The 25,521-nt window shown below is 41.3% G+C and overlaps 1 protein-coding gene across 1 annotated transcript in view; it reads left to right on the top strand.

Moving 5' to 3' along the window:
* Positions 1-25,521, top strand: part of LOC116443654 (sucrase-isomaltase, intestinal-like) — a 63,451-nt gene that overhangs the window by 21,525 nt on the left and 16,405 nt on the right. The window contains exons 8-16 of the mRNA XM_032107960.1: positions 6,481-6,606; positions 7,597-7,728; positions 13,308-13,421; positions 13,532-13,648; positions 13,730-13,814; positions 16,959-17,076; positions 20,313-20,481; positions 21,041-21,157; positions 23,722-23,870. Of these exons, the coding sequence (XP_031963851.1) occupies positions 6,481-6,606; positions 7,597-7,728; positions 13,308-13,421; positions 13,532-13,648; positions 13,730-13,814; positions 16,959-17,076; positions 20,313-20,481; positions 21,041-21,157; positions 23,722-23,870 (1,127 nt within the window). The remainder of the gene's footprint in view (positions 1-6,480; positions 6,607-7,596; positions 7,729-13,307; positions 13,422-13,531; positions 13,649-13,729; positions 13,815-16,958; positions 17,077-20,312; positions 20,482-21,040; positions 21,158-23,721; positions 23,871-25,521) is intronic.

The raw sequence follows: 25,521 nt of genomic DNA, 5'->3' as shown, positions 1-25,521 counted from the left end.
CACAATGTATCAAATCAGGAGTCCCGTGGGAAAGAAACATATATGGACAGATTCTTGATAGCTGTTTCAGAGAGATGTTTATTTCTCCAGCCGCATGGCCGGAGCTCTGCCGAGGAACTTCTACAATCACCGGACCGAGGGTCCTTTGCCCACACAGGGGAACACAAACCAACCCATGGGAACGAGGCTGACCAGGGGCAGGGAGACCCCGTGTCTGTGCCCTCGGGGCCCCTCTCCCAGGGCTACACGGCAGGGGGAAGGGACCCCGACAGCAGGGTGTGAGAAGGGAGCAGAGGGCTAAATGCTCATACCACTGTCCCTCTGCTGTGCCTGGAGCAGAGGTGAGCTAAAGGTGATGCATCCTGCCAGTGGCACCAGAGTGCTACAGCAGTGACAGCAGGTAGAGGGTATGTGCTGGGCATAGTCCCATGGGAAGGAGAAGCCTCCAGCCCGATTCTTCTGCTCCCTCCTGTCCCTGAGCCCAGCTGTGTGGGGCATTGCTCCTGCCCCATCTGAGATTGTCCTGTACAGCTCTCCATATGTGACAGTGATCACATTTTTCTCCTACTGCAGAAGAGGTCTGGTGTGCAGAACAATTACGTAACACAAATCTCACTTCTAATGGCAAACACCTCAGTTTGCAGGAGGGTGAGAAAAAGCAGTAGCAAGCTAAAGAGTTCAGGCACTGAGCTGAGCCTGATATTCCAGGCCAACATTGCCAAGACCACTGGTGGCCTTTCAGAACAGAACCAACAGTGCATAGCAGTGGTGTATGAGCTCCATAACAACACACTCAGGAATGTTAGGGTTCAACAAATAGATATTTAATAGCTCTTGGGTAGAGAGGAAGCCATTAATTTGTTATTTTATCACAAATTATCCAATAATAAGCTGTAAGTGAGCACACTGCTGTTACAATTTGGTTTAGACCTAGGAAAGCAAAGCAAGCTAAGTCTCTGAGCATAAACCAGAAAGAACTTAGAAGGTTCAAAATATCCCCAGAAATGAGATTAAAACCAAACTAGGTTAGATGTTGCCAAAAAATGGGTGTATTTTATTTAATAGTATAAGAGGCAAAGAGAAGGGAAGAAAAAGAAGTATGCGTGGGGGGTGGGGGAACAGGGAGAGGTGGCAGGGGTTAGATGGAAGCACATCACCCATCCGAGGGTCCCAATGACGTCTCATTGCTCCCCTCCATCTGGTCTGCTGGTGGTGAGGGTCCCCCGTCGCCACCGTGGCCACGCCGCTACACGCTGCCACATGCCACGCTGCCACACGCCACCACACGCCACCACACGCCGAAGAGTACAGAATCCCATGGATTAATATACACTTTGGGTCAGGTGGGAATGCCCACGTGTCTCCCCTTGCAGGGCCTGGCTTGACACACTGTCCCTTGCAACACTGAGGGTCTGTTGCATCATCTCTGGTGCTCTGGTGCAGGGTCTGGGGACCCCTTTGAGGGGGGCCCCTGTGATGGGCCATGTCACCCCCTTCTGCTGTGGATAAGCTTCCCCCACCCCAGTGAGGACCCCTCAGCTGGGCTCCTCTGCACAGTGGAGGATGGGCAGTCACTGCGCTTCTGACCAGAGGCTTTTCCAAGATACACAGAGCCTCTCCTCCCTCCACCCCTTGGTTCGAGGGTCTGTTCGAGCCTGGCAGCTGATAGCCCTGGGGCTGTGGTCCTCATCTTGGAGGTGTTAAGCCTATGCTCAGTGAATGTCCCCAGCCCTGAGTTGTTACTTTATCTTATCTTCATCAGTGAGCAGTGTCAGGCCTCAGGGCCCCATTCAGAGTGTGGTAGTCTTCTCTTCAGCTTTTGTAATACAGTTTTAAAAGTCCTTAAAGAAATTGTTTAAGTCATAAAATATAATATTTCAGTCTCTGACAACTGCAAGTCTCCTAATTCTGTTTGGAGAGAAAATTGCTGGTTTGCTTCCTCCTTACAGAAGTGTGGGCTAGTTACAGGTGTAACGGACCTCAGGAGGTCTCTAGTCCATTCTCCTGTTGGAGAGGTAACATGGGGAACCTGCTTGTACCTCAATTTTATCACAGATGATTCAGTGAGAGTCTCGCAGCTGAATTCCCCAAGAAGAAATAAACAGCTGATAATTATTTTGTGCAGCAAAGAACAAGGTTTGAAGACCTTGGCATTGAAAATCCTCACATTTTTTATATTCTTGAGGTTGTGAGCATCTTCTTTATGGTTTAGCAGCTGCAGGGCCTTTCTTCTTGCTCTCCTAAATCAAAGCTCAGCTTCTGTTAGTTTGAGTGAAGGTTACCCTTCTAAATGACTAGGTGACCATGTCACTCACCTGCCTGCCTTAAGTCATAGGGGATGAGCTGGATACAGATACCTGGGCCATAGGAGCACCTGCAGAATTTAGCCATTGTGTGACTATACAGAAACACTATTTCTGTGTCTAAATCCAGAGCATTAACCCACTTGGGTTTTTGTGGTTTCCTCCTGTAACTCCTCTTTGAAGAAAGGGAGTTGAAGCAAATATCAAGCTTCAGAAATCATTTTGTGTGGCTAATTAGGGTGCAAGATTAGCAATCTGCATTGCTGGAGATCTCAGCTCCTTTTTGAGCAAAGGAAGGAGTATCTCTCTCCAGCCTCTGTGATATATAGGCATAACTCTGCAGCTGTCTCTCTCTCATCAAAGTCTTTGGTCATAGTGTTAACAGAATAGGTTCCCGATTTACTCTATAGAATTTATAACCTAGTTCATAGCATTGATGCTCATATTAGTGTTATTTGTCCAATAATCCAACACAGGGAAAATGAATACAGATCACCTGCTCCCTAGACACAGATTTTATCTGTTAGATATACTTGTTTCCACTGCACTTTGTTCTTACCACAAAATGCTTCCAGGGTACCCCCTGGATACATCAGCTCTCAAGTGCCTCCAAAGAAAGTGAAAAAAAAATACACATAATGCCAAGTTATGTAAGCATGGAAAAACTAACAGTGAATTTATTAAACAACAGGAGTTATTTAAGAAGCAAGTGCAGGAAGAGAAAATAGGATCTTTTTTTTTTTTTTTACTGGTTCTGTACTACCATATCTTTGGGGGGTTTTCTTGTTTGTTTGTTTGTTTTTTCTCATTTTGGATACCCCATATGTTTGCTGTTTCTGCATTTGCCTCCCTCAGTTCCCCTGCCATACCCCATCTACCTTTTCTGATTCTATGGGAGTCAATTTTGCCAAGCAGGCTTTCTCTCGCTGCTGTACTTTGTGATCATTTATATGCAGAATACAATCTATATGAATTAACTAGATCCTAAATATATATCAAATCCAGCTTGAGTTTTCAGGTTTGCAAAATTACATTCCTGCCTCTGCTGATCCATCTGTGAGTGGGTACCATATGTCAGTTACTTTATCAGGAAGCTTCGGGGGATCCATTAGAGAGAGTCCGCAGCATAATTAGAAAAAAGAACATTTGTTTTCCCAGCTGCCCTGTTTTCATCCTTCCTCTTCAAATGTTCTGCTGGTTTCAATTAAGCTCACCATAGATGCACCAGTCTGGTGAACCTTTTTAATTGCTTTAAAAACTTAATATCTTCCTTGCAAGGTGGGTATTTTTCTGTTGGTTCAGCTGTAATCCCAAACTCCTCAAGGGATGCTGTCATAAAATACCATCTTGTTCTGTGGTCCACAGTGACACAGCACCATCCCGTAAGAGTGGGCAGCTGAACCTCAGCAAACCCCAGCACTGGGGATGTGCCCTTTTGGAAGGGCTCTGACTGACCCACCAGTGGCCACAGCTCCACCTCCAGCCCCACTGCTGTCCACTTGGATGCTTGATAGGACATTGGGGAAGAAGCAAACCCCCATCCAGCTCTTGAAATGCACTGTATTGGTGCTGTCCTGCACTGACTGTCCTCCCCAGCCAGGAGTTACCCAGGGTATCACAGAACCTGGAGCACAGCTGCTCAGCAGCTCCCACTGCCTCTGCCCAGGCTGGTCACCCCTTTCCCATTTCCCAGCCTGCTTGGGAAGAGGCAGCAGATGCCATGCAGACATCCTGCCGGGGCACAAGGCTCTGCATTTATCTGCAAGATTGATATTTATCAGGTGGTTTTCCCTATTTCTCTTGTCCAAGATAAGAAGCCTGTGCATTTTATTTCATTAGGGACTTCTTTTGTTTTGGTCTGTTTTTTTAACCTTGTTTGTAGAGGTCATTCTCTGTTTATGGTAGAGAAAGCAAGGGCAAAATATGCATCTGCTTTAGGAGCACAAAATGGGGGTTCACAAAGCTCATCTTGCAGCCTTTGCTGGTCTAAAACAAGCTCTGCTGCCTCCTCAGATGAATTTATCCTTAACATGGTGGGTGTGGATGTGACAGAGAAAAAGACTTCTTGCCCTGAGGCTTGCCATGCTGTGCTGAACACCTTGGTGCTGGCTCACAGGGTGTCTGGGAGATTGTCCTGCGCCATGACGCCCCATGCTCTCCACGGAAAACCCCGACAGAGCTTGAAAGATAGTCTGGATGATCAGGCATGTCCACACACGCTGGAAAAAAATTAATGACATATGCAAGGAGGTGGAATAGCACCAGGGTAGTTATGACATGTGTCTGTCCATTGACCTCCTCCTACGTGGTAGGGACCACCTTGTCTGTTCAGGGCCTGTCCTGGCGAGGGCACAGCACCGTGCAGTGGAAGCTGAGTGCTTCTGTGGCAGGAACATGTAGCTGAGAGCTGCTCCCACTTCTTCTGAAGACCCCTCCAGCTGAATTGGAGGAGAAGGTGGTGTTGAGGAGGATCAGGAAAGTTAAGTTTGGTGGGATGGGACAAGTAGCAGGTGTACGGGGCAGCTGTGCTGATCAGCCAGAGCATCCCTCCTGGAGAGATCCAAAGCATTAACCTCACCAGTTGTTCTGGCCTCCTCATGTTTTCACTTAGGTGAAACAGCAGCATCCCAATATGCAAAAGCACACTGTAGCCAAATTTGTAATTCTTAGGGCTTAGGTTTGACTGTGTATTCCCAAGCCTTTCTTCTTTGGAAGCAATTTACCCTGTGTGTTCCCCAGATCAGGGGCATTAAAACATCCTCGGCTTTTTTCTGCCTCTCTCCCACATGAGGTTTTCTGTCTGATGCGCTTTGTACATCCGTGTACTGATGCTCTAGCAAATGTGACGTATTTTAGAGCAATTTCAAGTTCAGCATTGCTTTCCCAGGTCAGACCCTTCCTGGAGAAAATCCCATAGGAGGGTGTGCCTTCATGCAATGCATCTCCGGAAAGCTTAGCAATGCAATAAGTACAGACTGCCAGAAATGCCTTGATTTATTTATTTAAAGTAGATGGGGTTTAGCTGCCAATATGCAAGTTTTGTTATTTTTCACTTCTAAGCATAATTACCTAAATATGGAGATCCACAAGGAAATAAGGGAGGAGCCATTTTTTAGCCAAAGGGGGACAGTAGCTGCAGCTGATTAATAAGTCATGGTGCTTACTAGCTACTAGATTTTCATGTATTGCCTGCAAAGGTGTTAAAAATACAAATCAAAGGTTAGTTTCGTTGGATGTAACTGAAGTAAGGATTTTGAGAGATGTCCCCCAGAAAACACTAGTGTGTACTAATGAGGCAAAGCCAGATTTCAGCTTACTTGCAGAACAGACACATCGTGATTGCCCACTGCTCATCCCAGGTTACCACAGCAGCTCTCACCAGGGGAAGCAGAGCAGGATGCCTTGCTTCCCTGTGCACTCAATTGAGTTTCCCCATGCCATTTACAGATGGATTATGTTCAGACAGTGGAAATCAAATATTTATAAAATCATATTTAACTCATTACCTTGTGTTTCAGTTGAGAATTTTGGGACCAAACAGTAACTGGCATTTAAGAGGGTTGTCAGTGCCTGGCAACACAAGGCTGTGGGCCAGCAATAACAGTAGTCAGCCATAAATAGCTGAATTTCATCAAGTTGGTGTGTAAATATGATTAAAACTTCAGAGAACTCAAATAAACATCAGATGCTTGATGAATTAGTCCAGCTGGACATGGCAAGAGAAGTTTGCAAAGCTTATGTTGCTGTGTGTCGTTGGAGACTTGCCCTCTCTTGTCCAAGGGGTTTGTGGGGTTGTTGTGGATCAGGTGGCATGAGGATCCATGCTGGATTTCTGATGGCATGCACCCTGTAAGTGAGGGCCCATGCTGCTGCAGAGGCTGAGACTGCATTTAACATCAGCCTGGCTTTTATGCACTGTGCCTTCTACTGGGGTGTTCTTAGAAGTGATGCTCAGTGTGGGTGTTGTTGGAGCCTCTCTGAAGAGCAAGGATCCACTAGGAGAAGTGCCAAGCATGTGCTGAGAACCACTTGGAGAGAGAAATGGGTATTTAACAGGGGTGTGATGCCTGTGCCCTGGTCTTTGTGCCTTAAATGATCTGGAAGCCTCTCCTGATGTTCAGAATAACTTCTTTTCATCTCACCTCATGTGTTTCTGTATTCCTCATTCCTGCTGCAGGCCATTGGACGCCCACACATGCCAGCCTACTGGTCTCTGGGATTTCAGCTCTCCCGCTGGGGCTATGGCAGCCTTGATGTTCTGAAGGAAACTGTCAATCGCATGGAGCACCATGACATCCCATATGTAAGTATGGATTTTTCACTGTATATGCTAATCTTACACTCTGAAGTGAGGTGATTAAAATTATAATAGAGGAAAAATAATTATCTTACAAAGAGAATTGTAGAATAAAAGGACATCCATAATCTTATGTAGTGGGTTTGCATGTAATATCTTCATAATGCTTAAAAGAACATTGAAAGTGGGCTTTGAATGTGAAGTTTAAGAGCTGCTCTTGGCTGCATAGCAGCCAATTCTGGTGTGGATTTGCTGTTATGCAGTATGAGGTGCTAGCATTTTAAAAATAAATAATGGTACTACTGATGCAGATCACTGCAAAATAGTTGCTAAACTAGGATTTCTACATTTCTATGTAGTCCACTGCTAGGATTACAATTACAATCTCTTAGGTTTCATTACATACATTAGTGACTTTTTAGAAACACAGTTGCATACATTCTGATTTCTGTATCAAATACTTCAGTCATAGAATCATAGAATAGTTGGAGTTGGAAGAGACTTTTGAAGACCATCTAGTCCAACCCCCCTGCAATGAGCAGGAACATCTTCAACTAAATCAGGTTGCTCAGAGTCCCATCCAGCTTAATCTCAAATGTTTCTAGGGATAGGGCATTCACCACCTCTCTGGGCAACCACCTCATGGTAAAAAATTCCTTCCTTATATCTAGTCTGAATCTACCCTCCTTTAGTTTAAAACCATCACTCCTTGTCCTGTTGCTACAGACCCTACATAAAAAGTCTGACACCAACTTTCTTATAAGCCCCCTTTAGGTATTTAAAGGCTTCAATAAGTTCTCCCTGGAGCCTTCTCTTCTCCAGGTGGAACAGCCCCATCTGTCTCAGCCTGTTCTCATAGTAGAGGTGCTCCAGTCCTCTGATCACTTTTTGTGGCCCTCCTCTAGAGTTCCTCCAACAGATCCATGTCCTCTCTGTGATGACAACTCCAGAGCTGGATGAAGTATTAATGTAATCTTTTACTTTAAAAATGTTTAGGATGTCCAGCATTTTGACATTGACTACATGGAACGTCGCCTGGACTTCACCTATGATAAAGTGAATTTTGCTGGTCTGCCCGAGTTCATGAAAGATCTGAAGAAGAAAGGAAAGCACAATGTTGTGATTCTGGTAAATTAATGATGTTGCTAATTATTTCTCCATTTATAAGAACTATTCTTCATAGCAGTACCTAGGTGCTAACAGATGTATACTATTGTAGCAGATCTTCCATTTTCTCATTTGTTGAAAAGAGCTGAAGAACAATTTCTCACAGATTTAGTTTTTAAAAGTGTTGCCTTTATTTGATTTCTGTGTACCAGTACCATCTCTATACCAAAACATTCTCTGTCACTTTTCCCCCACTCAGTTATGAGAAATTTTGCCTCTGAACTGACATAGGATTGCTTTCATGCAATTCTTTCCCTGAAAATAAACAAATTAGTTTAATACACATACAAAAACAGCTGAATAGTGGAAAAAATCTATTCCTAATCACTCTGGAAACTACTAACTACAATTCATGTTGCCTTGTACTTACTTTTAATATAAATTAATATAAGAGATGATTACTTGCGTGCAAATTTGTGGAAAATGTATGTTGAACCTCTAAGTAAAATTTACGCATGGGCAAATGAATCAATTTGGATAGAAGTGAAAATTGGAGTTTTCCATCTTCCCCAGTAAATTTTTCCAACAAAATTTGCTGTTTCTCTCCAGCACTTCTCCATGCATGTCCTTGTGCCAAAATGACTCCGTCACAATAGCTAAGTGAGCGCCAGCAGTGGCAAGGAAACTGGAGACCAATTTAAGTGAAATTTAAATAAAGATATAAATAAATTAAGACATTAAATAAAACACATTGATAAATTCACAAGATCTTGCCCTCCAGGGTCCCCTGGCAGCTTAGAACTAGGAGGGCTGAACTCCCCAGAGCAGGCTGCAATTTGTTCTCCATAACCACTGGGGACAGGATAAGAAGAAGAGCATTTTAAATTGCAGCAGGACAGATTTAAGGCAAACATTAGGGTAAAGCTGCCCGTCTGCAAGGTGAGCTGAGCAACAGGCAGCTGCTGGGGCCAGGGTCCTTCCCCAGGTGGGTGCTGTGGACAGGCCCAACAGATGCATCAGGGATGGCTCAGGCTGAGCTGATCTGCAGCCTCAGGGTAAGGAGAAGGAGACAATCCCACAGAGTTCCTCTCAGGACTTTTTGCTATAACTAGTTTTGTAATCTGTTTTCTACCTAAATGGTCAGTTTGTATCTTTCATTTGGGCACTACTGTTCTTACCTCCAACTGCCAATCTCTCACCCTTCTATTTTTTTTCTTGATACACTGATTCAAAGAAGTGTATTCTCCCTCAGCCTTTTTTGCTAGGCTAAGACAAACACATTTACCTACATTGTATTGATGGCTCATGCTTCTAAGGAGACCAGGATTCAGTTAATCCAACTGAATCATGATGGATGGGTCACTAATGTTGGGACCCTTAGTCAATCCAGTCCTTTTAAAATAAGGGCCACGTTCCTCTTCTTGTCCTGGGGGTCCTGTCAAGGGCTTGTGGAGAGAGAGATTGAACAGCAGAGTCCTGAATTGTGCTCTTTCACTTGTGCTGGTGTATCTGGAGTCAAGATAAGCAAGAGCTACGGCAGCTTTCTCATCCAAAAATCACATTATCTTGTTAAATAGATAGATTAAGGCAGAAGTGCCTCCCTGTCCTTATTTTTTCCTCAGAGTTTGTTGTGAAGTTTAGAATATGACTGAGGATGATGGCCTAGTCAACACCACTGATAGCTATATCAGTGTTTTCTTTTTAATTGGGAGCTTTCTGATAGTTTCTTTAAAAGTACCTTTTATTATTTGCCTAATCTTTGCTTTGGTGTACTATAATTCCATTTACTACTAGGAATCTCAAACAAAACCACGCAGCCCAAGTGATCAATTTTATATTGATAATGGAAATAGCAGTCTATATAGTGACCACTGCTTGCTAGCAGTTTGCCCCTAAAGATACCTTCCCCTGAAGGTTCCATTTCTTCTGCAGCTGAGAGGCTCTGGGGTGCAGCAGTGAAATCAGTTTCCATAAGTAAAGGTTCAAGGCACAGAGTTTAAATAGTAACAAATTACTAAGTCACTTTGATGGAGATAAACTTTAAAACAAAAATAGACCCAAATTTACTGGATACATCATTGTAAATAACTAAGCAGTAGTGAGCACATGTGCTGTCAGGACTGATTGCTCTTTCTAACTGTTAGGCAGTTTAGAGTCTCTGTATCCTCAATACTACTCTAAAATTTATCTAATCTCTGAGAGCTGTAACATTAAATACCACATGCCTATTTATTGGTTTATCTCAAAGATAAAATACCAGGAGTTTGGGGTAGCTCTTCCTATGCACTCTTGCCTTTCATTAAATACATGGTAGTTGTCTCTTTTTCATCAATGTTGGGATGTCTCCAGTTTTTTTGCACTTGCTACTGGGTATGAAGCTACAGGCAAGCAGTCATGGTTTAGTGGGTGAGCAACATTATCTTCTTACTTATGAGTTTAACTTCAACAGCTTTTTTAAAGCCCTTTCATTTTCTCAGATGGCACATTCTGCAGCAGTGCAGGGAGGTGTTGCTGCATAAATTCAGCTGTTAGACAGATGCAAGGAACATAGCAACTCTTAATTTGTATAATGAGCTAATGGGAATCCAGATAGGAAGCCTTTCTTTCAGCCTTCCCCTAACCTGTATCTAAGGACTGTCTTCTGCTCTAGTTATTTAGCCAACCTTGTGAAAAAAGAACAAAAGCTGAGCCAGTCTGCCCTTCATTATTTAAAAGTTAATGCGAAGTATAGGTTGCACCAGTACCAAAGTTTTCTATTTTCACTTTATTACAATTGCTGACATCTCTGTCAAAATCTGTCTGTTAGCATTCCTTAGTGATGTAAAGCATTCTCCTAAGTTGAGTTGGGAGCTGGAGCAGTGTGAAGGGTTTTATTCCCAAGTGATAGCAAAGCCAAACTAGCTGCAATCAAGGCAAGTGTGATCCAGTTGGATACTGAAAGAACAATTTTCTGTTTAGATTCCCTTTGGGTAGTGACAGTAATGGGTGAGTTCCCCAAATACAGCACATTGTTGCCTCCCTCATGATGATTTCAGGAAATGGGCTCTGACTGCAGCCACTTATTGTCATGGAAAACCTCTAGTAAATGGATTTGGGGAATGGGTTCCATCTACCTCATCTCAGACCACTTTGGTCACAAGTGAAGTGCAGATCCTGACAGCTATCAGTATTAACACTGGTAACCTGCCTGAGGATGGGACTCTGAACTCAGCTGTGCCACCATCACTGGGGTGGCTGGTGCCACACCAGCAGGAAGTCTGCTCCCTATGCTTGCATCCAATGCTGAGAGCCCTCCGTGACTATGGTCACCTTAAGAGTAGCATGGCTCCAGTAACGGAGTAAAGTGCAGCCCTTTAGCACTTCTCTCTCCTGATCTCTTTCAGAGGCCACCTCTATTTGTGGGAAATTGTGACTTTGCCATCATTATTGCACTAAATAATGTGCATGTTTCAGCTGTGTCAGAACAAATATATTCTTTAGAAACAAAGAAGTTCTAAAGTAACAATGACTACACTGAAAAATTATAAGCACCTTTACTAAAGAGGATCTTTAATGAAAGACCTTGTATACCATCTATTAAATCATACTAAAAATAGAAACAGCTAGGAATGACATGAGTGGCAGAATACTTAGAAGTCAAGAGCAACATGCTCATGATTCAAAATAATGCTTGATATCTTTAATATTTTAAAGTCCAGTTCTGTGAGCTGTAGAGGCTAAAATTTCCGGAGATAAGTTTTTATGGATGTGCATCAAAATCTATGTTTGGGGCCACAGGTGGAAGTGCATCTGTCTGGGTATGTGCTGGGTGCTCCCCAGTCTTTAGGCAGTCAGTTGGAGTTCAGGATGCTCAGCACCTCCTCCCCAAGATGCTAAAAAGATGAGTTAGGCACAATTTAACAGGCTTGAAACTCCTTCCCCAAAAACAACCCTTGCATGCATGGAGAGGTTTTGTTCTCTTTAGGGCCATACTAAACCTGCATAATGTATTAGATTTATGCACTGGAATAACCTTTCAGCTGAAGGAAGCCGTACGTTTGGATTAGGAGTAGCTAATTAAGATGACTTTCTAGCCTTCAAGTCCCTTGAGAGACATCTTTACCTCAATTATAGGATAATTATTGCGGATGGACAGTTTTGTCTTTTTGCAAAGTTGGACTGTTGAACAAGCTAAAAAATGTAATGGACACTTACAGTCCTTATGGAGGTGACACTAGAGCTGGATAGTTAAAGTTAAACGGAATTTCGCACTTAAAGTAGGGATTTAGCTGTAGCTTTTGTTGTTGAGGCATGGAAGAACATACTTCCCTCACCAGAGCTATAGTTATCAGAGGGCTTACAAGTAAATCAAGCAATTAATTCAGGCATTTAAATGAGCTTTGAAACAAGCCTTTAAAGCAACTTACCATTTGGGATCTGATATTTTTTTCTTCCTAAGATATTTATTAGTTAGACTTCTATCACATTTTGATTAAAGTTCACTTAAATTATTACACAAGCTATAACTGAATGGAAGAATTGTTTCAATAGTGTTTTTCTCTATTTTGTTTCATAACTGAAAGGTATTGTCTAAAGCAGAACGCGAGGAAGTAAGGTTTTCTAAGGAAAAAGTAGAGTTCCCTTCTAAAATGGCTGCAATCTTTATCTGTTCTAAAAGCCACAAAGCAGGTAACTGCTTCCAGTTAGGGTTGTATTGCGAAGTGCACTTATCTCCTTTAGCTTGCAGCTGACTGCTGAGCAGAGTTGCAGAGTATCTCTTCATTCACTGGCATCTCAAAGTATTCCTAACTTTATTAACTTTCCAGCATGCTGGGTGGGCCTCTATCATCCCCAGGAGCTGATCAGGCTCACTTTGGATGAGCTTGATGGCTACTGATGGCCATCCTGAGGCACACAAGTTGTTGGTGTCATTATCACTGGCAGCAGTGGGAGGTGGTGACCACCCCAAGCAGTGAAATGGGGCAGGAAGGACAAGTTGTGGGGTGTAAAATTCTGTGGTCTTGGTACCTGCGGAGAACGGAGGTGTAAGGCCCCACAGGCAGGTGTGAATTGGGTTACTCTGCATCTGACTGGCATAAAATACCCTTGTCCACCTTGATTTGGAATGGGGGGCTAACAGGGCCCTTTGGAGGTTGGATGTGCCCAACTTCAAGCCCCTTGAAAATTTTAGTTATTCCAGCATTGAGCTGTTGATACTGAGGCAGCTGGAATAACGATTGTCTTGGAGGAAACCCAGAGGGGCTCAAGTGTGGGAATGCATGGCACTGAGCTGCAGCGGAGACCTTGGTGGGGGGAGAGTAAAATCTACTGCCTCTCTAAAATAATTTGAACATAGAAAGTCTCATAAAAAATAAACAAGAGGGTATTTAATAATTTCACATTGCTCTTGCCTTACAAAAGAAATACTCATGACATATCCTTAATGACTTTTTCTAAATTATTATGTGCTCTCAACTCTTATTAAATTTTAATGCTGTTTTCTTCCAATATTTTTGCAATCGGCATTAAGAACATAATCCAAATTTTTCTAAAATATACAAATAGAAGAGTATTTGTCACCTCTGGGATTTCAATAAAGGAAATATGATTGCTGTTTTCAGGACCCTTTCATAACCAAGGATGAGGAGCCAGGCACTTACAGACCTTACGAACTCGGCCAGGAAATGGGAGTGTGGGTGAACAACTCTGATGGTGTAACTCCTGCTGTCGGGCAGGTGGGTTTTTTAATTTTGCAATGCATTTGGTCTAGTGCTGCTTCAAAACAATAAAGCAGCAGTGTAACAGAAATGAGACAATAACCAGGATTTACATATGTAACCCCTAGGCCTGGCCTCCTGGAGATTCTGTGTTTCCTGACTACACCAACCCTAGGACTGTGGAGTGGTGGACCCAATTGTGTCTGGAGTTTAAGGATGTCCTTGACTACGATGGGATCTGGATTGTATGTCTCATTATATCTGCCCTCCCTTCTTTAAAAAAAAGAAAATGAAGATTTCCACATGTCTTACTCTCTTTATTAAAGGATATGAATGAACCATCCAATTTCATGAGAGGCCAGTATCCTGGATGTGCTGATAATGAAATCAATAATCCTCCTTACACTCCTAGTAAGTATAATAATGTAATTTCATTGTCAATTTTTTGTTTGTTTGTTTCTTTGGTTTTCTTGTTTGTTTTGCTTTAAACCTTGATAGGCTATATTTTAGGGGGGGGGGAAATCCATTCTGTCATTTTCCATCTTTCCCTGCCTGTTCTGTATGTTCAGTTCAGTTACATATTTGTTCAAGACTCCAGTGGCTCAGCTTTGACGATTGGATCAAAAATAATCACTTTCCTCTGTCCAAGGGTCTGCCTCGTAACAGGACTAGAAAAATGAGCTTTCCTGCCATTCACTGAGCAACTGGTCCACATCAAAAAAAGGGCAAGATACCTACACTGTAACTCAGCTACAGACTTATGGAGGGAGTAACCCTTCTGCCTTTCCACTGCTAGTCTCAGAGATGGGCAGTCTCGGCTTCTCACAAACTATGACAAGGGAGATGGTATCTCCCTGGTGCCTTAGTTCAGTATATTTCCTTTTTCTTAGGAAAAAATTTTCACTGTGTTACTAGAAATGCACTGAAAATAAGTTTTAAAATGTCTAAGCCTATGGGAGACTTACAGGAATGGGAAAACCTTTTCCAGTAGCTGAGTTAATAATATGTTCATTCTTCCCCAGGAAGCCATGAATACCTATGATTATTGCCAGTGGTCCTGGCAGTTAATCCAGCCAACATTTCCCCAGGAAAGCCCAGCTGCCTGAGCAGTGTTAATATGCAGCAGAAAGCTGACAGTGGAGTATTGGAAATGTCCCCTTTTTGCCTTCAGGCTTTCGTACTGTCATGAGAATTCAAAATGTTCTTTATTAAATTGCAATTTGGTTTTTTTTTTACTTTGAATGTAAGAGAAACATAAACATAACAAAATCATGACAAAATATTATAAAGGGATTGTAAATTTTTGAAAGCAGAAGCAGAGCTTTTAATGATGATTTTGGTGTTTGCTCTCTTTGTAAGGTAACCACTGCATACTGGCCCTGTGGGTCTTGACCAAAGCCCAGGAAATGATGAGAATTTCCACCTTTGCCTTAAATTACCTTCATTTTTTGTCAGTCTTCAAAAAAAAAAAAAAAAAAAGTGAGACACTGGGTAAAATGGCCAAAATGGCAGAGGTCCCTTTACATCACAAAGGACTGAGAGTGAACCCATGCAGTGGCTTCTGAGCCATGCAGCTGAGCTTTGTGAAGATTAGCATTGAAGTCTGAGGCACTAGAAAGGACTCAGACCTAGAGGCCTACATGACATGTAAGGACACTGAGGGATACTGAAGACAGGTGTGTTTTGAGCCCAGTTTCTCTGACTTGACTTAGGCACGTATGCCCCTATTTCTGCTTGTGACTCACAGTATTAGAATGATACCATGAAATCATAGAATGGTTTGTGTTGGAAGGGACCTTTGAGACCATGTTGTTCCAGCCCCCCTACCCTGGGAAGGGACACCAGGTTTCTTGAAACCCTATCCATCCTGGCCTTGAACACTTTCTGGGGATGGGCATCTACAACTTCTCTGGGCAGCCCGTTTCAGTGTTTCACCACCCTCACAGTAAAGAATTTCTTCCTTATGTCTAATATAAGCCAACTCTCTTGAAACAATTACTCCCTGTCCTATCACTCCATGCCCTTTTAAAAAGTCCCTCTTCAGGTTTATTGTAGGTGCCCTTTAGGTACCAGAAGGCTGCTCTAAGGTCTTCCCAGAGACCTCCCTGGTACTGGTCTCCCTTCTGCAGCCAGGAGTCCTAGGCATTACATTCCAAGTTGCAGGGAATCTGTTTTGAACCGGTGTTTAAGGGCTTTCTTTTCTATTTCACTTTATAGAATAGATGCATGTTCTTAGCTGTCCAAGCCCTTGACTGGTGTAGGCATGAGATGTGACCTAAGCTGTTGAGTCCAACAAGGCATTAGGACTTTCCTGGGGTTAGCAGAGTTTTGGGAGCTCACTGTTGTCTGAGGTGATTTCATCTGTGCAAGTCCCAGTCTTAGAGCCTCAGGCATTTTGTCAATGTAGCCTTCAACCTCCTTATCTAAATTTTATAACCACATGTAACCATGGCTTGAACTTCTAAAACCAGATGTCCTTCAAATCAATTTTCTATAAAACACTTTATACTGAAGATTAATACGCAGTTGTAAAATAATCAGTATTGCTGAGACAGAATACAAAATATTCAGAAAAAGAAGGAAGCATGAAACTATGATTCATGTGGTAGCATTTTCTCTCCTATCCCACCTTAAATTTATGGGGCTAATAATCAAGAGCCACTGGGACATTAAGTGTGACTTTCCTCAGAAGCTTAGTGTCTTCTTCAAAGACATAGCAGTCAAAGTTACTTGGAAATTGCCTATAAATTAAGTTATTTCTGATGTAGAGCACCCACACTTTGTGTCTAAAGATCCAAACACAAGGATTGTAGCTGTAGTGGCACAGCAGAGCAGAGAGGCTAGTGGGGTTTCAGGTACAGAGAAATTTTGATAATGAACTGCAACCATACAGGAAGTGCAATTAGGCAGGGAGATTGCTTGTTCATGGAGAAAAAGTTGCAATGGTGAATGCACCTAATTAAGCATGAAAAAAAGGAATTTTTGAGAATTTACTTTCTTTTTATATTTTAAGAGAATTTTATAAGATGTATAAACATCTGACCTGTCCAATTCCTGCTGAATTTCGTGTGGCCTTTTCATGGTGGTTACCTGAAGAGGATAGAAATTTTTTTGCACCAAATGGGCTTTGCCAGCATCTCTTTGATATGGGATCAAAGACCAGGTAGCATCTGTGCAAAATTTTTGCTTTTAACTAAGATTTGTCACTGTGTGACATAATATGTAGGTGCATTCTTAATTCAGCAAAGCAGAAATTTTCTTTCTGACTATTACTTACTGAATACATGACATCTGTACAGATGTTTTGAATTATTGGACATAGAACTTGAAATTAATTATCATTGTTTACTCAGTCCTCTCCCCCTCTCCAAGGACAGGTGCCTGTCTGCAAGCATGTATTCGTGGCTATTTGCTAACCTTAAATCATTGCAGGTCCAGCGCTCCAGCTTTTCCTCTTCCCAAATCTTTTGGTGTTTTCACCCCTAAATGTGTAGAAATGTGAAGACATTTGAATTGTGATGTATATGATTTTGCAGTGTTTTGTGTCATTCTCAGGCATCTCTGATCGTTCCCTGGCAGAAAAGACACTGTGTCCTGACTCCAAGACTTACCTTGGAGACCATTACAACACACACTCTCTTTTTGGCTGGTCACAGACAGAACCAACTTTCAAGTAAGTTTTTAAAATATTTCTAATAAGATTTCAGGTGATTAAAATGCATTTTAAAAGCCACTGATGTTACCTGGGAAATCGTAATAGTATTTAATAAGAAACAGACCCATGTTTCATTTTACTGTTTGCCATTTAGTAAGAAGTTTCAAGAAAAGAGAACCTTGGAACGAAGAACAGAATCCTTTCTAATTTTACTTTTCTCAGCTAAATCAGGATGTGTGTGTAGGGCCTAACTTTTCACCTCCTGCTTTTGTATATCTAGAGCAAGATGCTCGTGTGCTTGGTTAGACCTTCTCATGAGCAGCTGCAGCAGAAGCAGCCTTGTGTAGTGTCAGGGGAATTTGTCTGTCCCTTTGCTGTTGTGACAGAGGAGTTTCTGTCACTGTCAGTGGAGAATCCAAACTGTACAGGTCTGCCAGCTGCTTCTGGAGTTGCCTCTGGTTCCTGGCAGGCAGTGTTTTGCAGATTGGCTTGGGGCTCAGTTGGTTCAGGAGGGCAGAGCTGCATTGCAGCACAGTTGCTGTCAGCTACTGTAAAACTCGTTTTGCAGCTGGGAAGCACTCAAGACCAGCTTACGCAGGCAGACTGTTGCTGTGCAAAGCTAGCTGTTGGATTAAATGAAATGGGCAAATCATGCCTTTTCCAGCAGGGCTTGAGTTAAAATGCAGGGAAATTTAATACCACAGTGGAAGAGCCAAAGCAGGGGTTGACGTGTGGTCTGTTTCAGCACTTAGCACTCATTTTCAGAAGCTGGATTGTGATAGCATCCGGAGGACATGGTTAAGTGAGCCTAATTCTGGTGTTGATGTGTTTGTATTTTATTGCCAAATCCGGGGCAAGGGAAGCACTGAGAAAGAGCAGAAGTAGTTTGTCAGCTCTTACGGGCCTGGCTGAAGCACAGTTCTACTTTTGACAGAAAGAGCAGAAAGCCTCTGAACTCTGGACTTCTTACCATGGTTTTTGGGCCCCTATTCCCCAGCCTCTGAAGAGATCCTGCCAGCACTGCTCTCTCCACTGGAGTTTGTTCTCTGCACACTGGAGTCCACATAACCGTGTACTGTCTTGGTAGCACTGTGAATAGAGCCTTCAGATTTCCTGTCTTCTTGAGCTGTTTTTTTTAGCTTTACTCAAGCTTTATGCCAGCAAAGCCAATTGCCTGAGACAAACCCTGTGAATTCAGGAGGAAAAGCTTTGTTTGCAGGCACACCTGCCGCAGCCCCTTCAGTGCCCACATTGTCCTGGCTGTGCTGCTCCAGACTAATGCCACTGGATCAGTTACTGCTGCACAGCTCCTCACAGCCTTCCCCAAGGCTGGGAACCTTCCCCCTTCCTGAACCACTTGCTTCCAGGGCTCCTTACAAAACAAACTTACTTTGCTCGGCCAAATGTGGAGCAGACCACCAAAAGTGTATGCAGAGGTTGATTTTGCTGCAAAGCTGGGAAACTTCAGTGTAGTATTTTTCCTACATACTCATTTGGGTTTCTCAAATACATTTCTTTTCAAGGCTGGTTGCATATCCTTTTTGCATTCACTCTTCACAAAGAATATATTAAATTAAATTACTGACAGGAATATTTAGCACCCAGCATCAAGTGCAGAATATTGGATGAAAATACATGACAACTTCATAATCATATAAAAAATCAATTCTAAGAATTATTCTGAGGCAGACAGAGAACAGGAAATGTGTCATCTGGCCTATGTCAAATGGTTTGAATTTGAATACATAAACTAGCAGCAATCAGTCTGTGCATAGCTTAATGCCAAGAGTTATTTGCACATGATATTCTGTAAATAATTTAAATCAACAAATACATTTGACAACATTAGGACCTGTTCTGAAATGGTTCGCAAAAAACTGAACTTATGCAATAAATTACTTGTTGCAAATTGTTTATGCAGCTCTGGATCATAGCTGAGTTGATCTGATATTGCCTTCATTAACACCTGTGTTTGCAAATAGAGCCAAAGAGAGCCAGAAGAGAGCACTCCTGCTACAGACATCCATGAAAGGCTCCAAAATAACTTTTATACAAAGCACACGGAGTCTTATTCAGTTGTTGGCCCTACAGTGCACCTGCAAACCAGAACCAGCAGGTCCCTCACAGTTCAAGAGTTGCACCTCTTACTGCATATGGCCCCTAAGATTAATACATTCAGTCTTCCATGAAAGCTGTTGGGTTGGGGTTTTTTTTGCTTCAGAAGCAAGTGTTGAAGCACTTTAAAGTCTGTGTGCCATTACAGACCCAAGAGCAAACACTGGGCCATTATGAGTACAGGTGAAAGAACTCTTGATGAAATCTCATTAAGAAAAGGGAGAAGGAAGTAGATGGTGAACAACATGATTAATATTTCATGCTAGAATTTCCCAGAGAATCTAAATTGTGTTGCCCAAATCATATTAAAGCAGAGTTGAATTTGAGTTCCTGCAGTATAAAATAATGGAATTTATAATTATGTACAGAGAGGAGTCTATGCTGAGGAATTTTGTAATAGATTTGTTAGTAAGATATATTCCTTGATTTTCTGGTGATGCAGCAAAATGATTTTCAAAAAGCAAAGATAAATTCATTGTACTACTAATTCTTGAATGAAACCTCATATATTAAAAAAGACAGGAAACCAGAGGAAATACTACAAGGATGGGGTGGCATTTTGAATGATTACACATTTGTTTTCTATATTGATTATTTATTTTTTTATAAGATGTTTAGATATAATTTTGATATTTTTGTGTGGTTTTGGTTTTTTGGTTTTTGTGTTTTGTTGGGCTTTTTTTGCTTTTAGTTCCAGGATGTTAGAACTTTATTTACCAATACAAATCTCTAACTAAATCCTGTGTTGAAAAAAATACCTGTTATATTGTTTTTTAGGAACTCACTGGACACTTAATTTAATGTACTAATATACAAAGGAAATTATGATTCAATTTTTCATTTTGAGACACTGCTGAGAATAAATTAAATGCAAATTATTATTTAGCAAGACGAAAAATACCTGAGACAAATTGTTTTGCGAATCGGATAGATTTTATTTTTTTTATTTTGGTCACTGTGTGAAACTTTCTTTTATTTGCAGTTCTGCAGCCACATTTTCATGTGAGTAGGGATCGCAATAATAATTGTTTCATGAATAATACCCTTTCAGATAAAATTGTGCCTGGACGCTGAGGCTGATGATAAGAGCTCTTGGTTACCATTGTTGTTTTTAATGATCTTGTTGCATTTCTTTGCAGTGTTGTCCAGCAGGCAACTGGAAAGCGGGCGTTTGTCTTGAGTCGGTCCACATTCGTTGGCAGTGGGAAGCACAGTGGACACTGGCTGGGTGACAACTTCTCTCAGTGGAAGGACCTGCGCCGGTCAGTTGTTGGAATCCTGGAATTCAACCTCTTTGGCATTCCCTATGTAAGTCTGGTGTCCTCTAGGCAGGTGCTGGCTCATACACAATATCACTTCAAATTAACTCAAATGTTTTCTGGAACAAGCCACTTGAGATGGCCAGCAGTAACAGCCTCCACAGCGTAAGGAACTGCAGATTAAAAGGCTTCATGTCAGTCTTGGCTGCTGAAGGGAAACAAAAATAGCACTGCAAGCTTCAGGCTGACTTAATGCGTGCCATCCTAAACTGATCTCTTTGTATTATGTATTCTGTGATTAAGGCCCCTTGCAAAACCCCTAGGTCTGCAAGTCGGGAGGGAGAATTTTTAGAGATATTTGGAAATACAGTCAGAAGAATTTGGAAATACAGTCAGGTCTTCCACACTGAACTTAGTGCTCTAGGAGACAACACAACCTCAGTTGCAGAAAAATTTGTATCATTATGGAGCATTCTTATAAAGTAATTAAAAACACTTATTTCTTTACAAAAATTATTTTTGTTAGCAAATTTCTGTAGCCTCTCATTTTTGGGCCTCAGTCACAGTCACAAACACTTACAAAACCCCAAAATTTTATTTTTCCTTAGATTGGTGCTGATATCTGTGGGTTTAACTACAACACTACCTACGAACTCTGCCTGCGCTGGATGCAGCTTGGCTCTTTCTATCCATTTTCCAGAAATCACAATGCAGAGGGAAACAGCGTAAGTAAACAAAATTACATAAAGCTGTAGCCTGTGATTACAGTTATGTGGACAGTGATTTGTATTACTTTCTCAGAAATTAACCTGCCATTCTTGCGTAAACTGGAGCAGTGGGTGAAAAGGAGTGCTGCACCGAGAGCAGGAATTACACAGTGAAATGTAAAATTTTCCCATCCATAATGTAAAGATAACATAGAAACACTGGTCTTCTCACTTTGTTGGTAAAATTAATCTGTTTCATCTTTTACCTACTGAAGGCCATGTTTTATTTAAGAGCAGTGAGTGTCAGTGTATCTTCCTACTCCCTTGATTGTTACAGTTTTTGTTTCAGTACATCTCTAATTATAATAAGTATTGCAGGGAGGGGAGAGAAATCATTAAACACCATCCTTGCTGTTTATAAGCAAGTTACAAACACGTGAGAATTCCAAGGAGAGGCACCAATAGCGACAGCATTATCAGCCAAGAGGCAACCAAGGCCAGAAGAGGCTAAAGAGCCCATGAGATGCATGAAAAAGTGCAGCCTTAGTCCAGATCCATGCCCTGGTTTCGACACCATAAAAGTCCTTTAAAAACCTGTTGCAAGCAGAAAGAAGTATCAGGAGGTTTCTAGCTATGAAGTTTGAAGGTCTTGCAGCCTTTGTATTTATTCTGTGTTTATCTGCAACCGTGATGAATGGTTCTGCTTGTTCAGTAAATGCTTGGGTTTTTTTCCTTCCGCACACTGATCTGTGCAATGCTGGAGCTCAGGTTATTTGCTAACCTTCAGTGATTTGAAGTTGCACCATCAAAATGCTGCAACATTTACACTCCCAGAAAGACCTTTGTCTCCGCATGAGAGTATGATGGATGTTCAGCAATTGGGCAAATGCAGGAATAATAAACTGTAGTAGTATCATTAAGAGGGTCAACAATTAGCCTGTAGATCCCTGAGGTATTTCTTTGTAGGAGAACAAATGTCTGTGAGGTGTTAGCTGTTGCTAAATATTTTCAATTTGCCTCTCCACTAAAGTTAGAGGTCCATATATATATATATATATAGATATAAATAAATATATATTAAAAAAATAGATATATACAAATATATAAAAATAAACAAGAAGAGAGCAATGGGTCTGTGTGATGGGTCCTGCAACTCAGAGATATATTTGGTTTTAGTGGATTACTTATATCCATTTAAAACATTGTCTTCACAGAAAGAAATGAACAGGCATTTTGGATGACTCAGCACAATCTAAGAAGTATGACTGTTTTTTTGTGAAATTAGGCAGTGTTTTTACAGTGTCAGAACACTGGTAAAAAATATAGTGCAATTTTTGAAATAATAGATGGATGCTCTGGAGCTCAGAGCCAGCAGGGAGTATTCTTAGTGACTGATTCTGATGTAAACAAAATAATGGTGAAATTTTACTTAAATATTGAATTTAGTTAGCATTAGGTTAGTGTTAAAATAAAATCTTAAATATTCACTTTGCTTAATTCATTTGGTATTTCAAACAGTTTAATTAATATTTTTCTTGTCTGAAAAGCACTAGATAATATAAAAGGCTTTGTTACTTCTATTCCTTTTACGTTTCATTATCCTTGGAATTTGTCATATAGTCTTCAGTTTTAATGAGAAAATTGAGTACTCTGGAAAGATTTCATGAAGGAGAAAGAGAGCCATGTGATTTTTAAGCTGGCTGGTTAGCACTAGAGAGGTTGGACAGGAGGAATTAAAGCAGATGTAACACTTTCCCATATCAGCACTGCCCTTGGCTGCGTGCTCTGCATCTCATCCCATGGCAGAGTCAAGGTTGCCTTGGAGTAAGATCAAAACCAACCAATGAAGACAGACAGACTGCTCCAACGTGTCCTCTTGATGGTGGGACCCAGTGTGTGTCCTGTCTCGCAGGAGAGCATCGCTGGCAGCAAGGAACTGAGGGGCACTGCTGGTGTGTGGGTGCACTGTTAGTCAGGACATTCTGAAATGGGGCACACAGGAGGAGAAATCCAGTTTCTTTGAATGGATGGAATGTTTTCTGTACCACACACAGTGACTTTGGTCACACGTGTTGGCTTCAGCAGGGCTGTGAGTTTACTGTTTTAAGTAGACTTGCCTTTATGTTTGCGGCCAACGTAATTATGCTTTTGACTTTGATCTTCAGATTATCAGTCTTCCCTTTTTCCTGTGTTTTATCTCCTTTGTCTGAGAGGGCTTGCATCTCGAGGATAAATTAATTTCTAGAGGCAGGGTTTCTGTTCCTGAGCACAGACATGGAGCCCCAGTTTCCTTCTCCTCACAAGGTTAGGGGTGGTTGCAGAGGGCTCACATACATTGTGGTGGGGCCTGATCTTTTTGAACTCACTGGAATTTTTCAAGTCAAGAATTTTATACAAATGTTAGTTTGGGAATAATGGATGTTGTTCTTAATGTATCTTGCAGTTTGCAAATGAGTGCTTTTTCTTATTTAAACACTCGTTTCTGTAGCATCATGCCAGCCACAGCTCTCCTTACATTGCACTCAGCTTCTCTGCTGAGTTTGTTTCAATGCTCAGTACAAATCTAAGCTTTTCCTGAACAGGAACAAGACCCAGCAGTGTTTGGAGATGCATTTGCCAAGATATCTCGTGCTACTCTTCGGATTAGATACTCACTCCTGCCATACTTGTACACCCTGTTCTACGAGTCTCACATTCACGGAGGCACGGTGGTGCGGTCGCTGATGCATGAGTGAGTTTGGAGTCTCTTTCTTATCGTAATTTGCTCACAAAAGTAGTTGAGCTCTTGTGTATATACTAGTTGATATCCTTAGGAGAATAGTCACAGTACTATTATTGCATGCTCTCTCTTAAAAGAACAGGTGAACAATTAAATCAGTCAAGTTATATGCACAAAGATAACTCTCAATATATGTGCAAAGTATTTCCATTAATATATAACCTGTATTTGTTTCCAGTGGGGGAAAAAGGCAAACTTAAGAAAGAAGAATTCTGAAAATTTCTAGTCTTAGGCAAATACGTAGTTCTTCTTTATTTCAAAAATGGGAGTCACATAGCTGTATTTTCTATATTTGAATGAAATCAATGAAATCTGTATTCTGATCCAGAATGCTAAAAGGCCTCATACAGAGAGTCCAATGATACATAGCATTTGTTTTTTTTCCAATTTAGCACTTGCATCTGCATGCTGTCTATGAAACATGCATCTGTGTCCACAAATTGCACAGAGAAAACAGAGCTAGAGATGTTTGATTGTAGAAGCAGGTGCAAAACTGAGATTAATAAATGCAGACTGAAAAGCTCCTCTGAAAATTAAACTCAGATTTTTGGAAGAACTCATTTTTTCTTTTTGGAAGAAACAGGAATCCAACTGAGGTCTAGTTTCCCTGTCCTCATCTTTTAATTAGTTTTTTACCTGCTTTTGGTAAATTTTCTACTTCAGAATGCTTTATGAGAAGATTGAGCAAAAAGAGTGCAAATAATACTTAGGAAAGCCTGAAGCTCTGCCACAACTTCATTTCATTGGGGCAGGCTATGTCATGGCCTGTTTAATGTTCTTTTTGTTCCGTTTAGATTAAAAACATTTTGATTAAAGGGTAAGGCATTTCTTGCAAATTAAACTGAGGTTACTCTAAAGTGCGGACAATTCATATATGGAAACGATATGCACAAAATCTGTTCTGCTTACTCAGCATACTGGTTAACTGATAAATTTTAAAGCAGTATCCTTCCTCTTTCTACTCTGTAATGTTATTTTACTAGATAAAGTTAAGGAGAATTTTGTAGATACTCATAACTTACAATTGGCTATATGCTATTTCAAGTATTTCTTTTAGGTCTATTTTTGCTTAGTGTGATTTGTGTTAATATTGTAAATGCCCAAGTTAATTTTGGCATTAATATTAGCTAATCTCTGCTAATACAGAATTACTTTAGTGTCATTAAAGCTGCCTTTCTGACCATTACCAGCATACCTGTACTCTATGTGGGCCACATCCACATTAGCAAATTTCCAAATTTGCTTTGATTTGAGTCATAGAGCAGTCTCAGGTGTGCCAGCAGAGGCTTCTGTTGGATGAAACCGAGCTGAGAGGTTCACTACAGACACTGATGGGAGCTTAGTCAGCAGGACCAGAGTGGGATAACTAGGAAATAAAACCCCTAAAATGCAGGTAAGTAGGGTAGGCTTCAGGAGATCAACACAAACTGTTTCCCTCCCCAGTGCCCCTACTGGCATCCTAGTCCCATCATTTGCTAATGTTGCCATAGCTAGATCCTAAAATAGCTTTAAAGTGTTTTTTACTACTATTAGTTAATTCTGGTTACTATTATTCACTGTTATTACTTAATGAGTATTTCTTGTTATTTCTAATTAATATTAA

This window comes from Corvus moneduloides, chromosome 4 (genome assembly GCF_009650955.1).
Source record: "Corvus moneduloides isolate bCorMon1 chromosome 4, bCorMon1.pri, whole genome shotgun sequence".
Taxonomy (NCBI): domain Eukaryota; kingdom Metazoa; phylum Chordata; class Aves; order Passeriformes; family Corvidae; genus Corvus; species Corvus moneduloides.
Note: the sequence above shows the minus strand (reverse complement) of the source record. Positions and strands in the feature narration are given on the sequence as shown.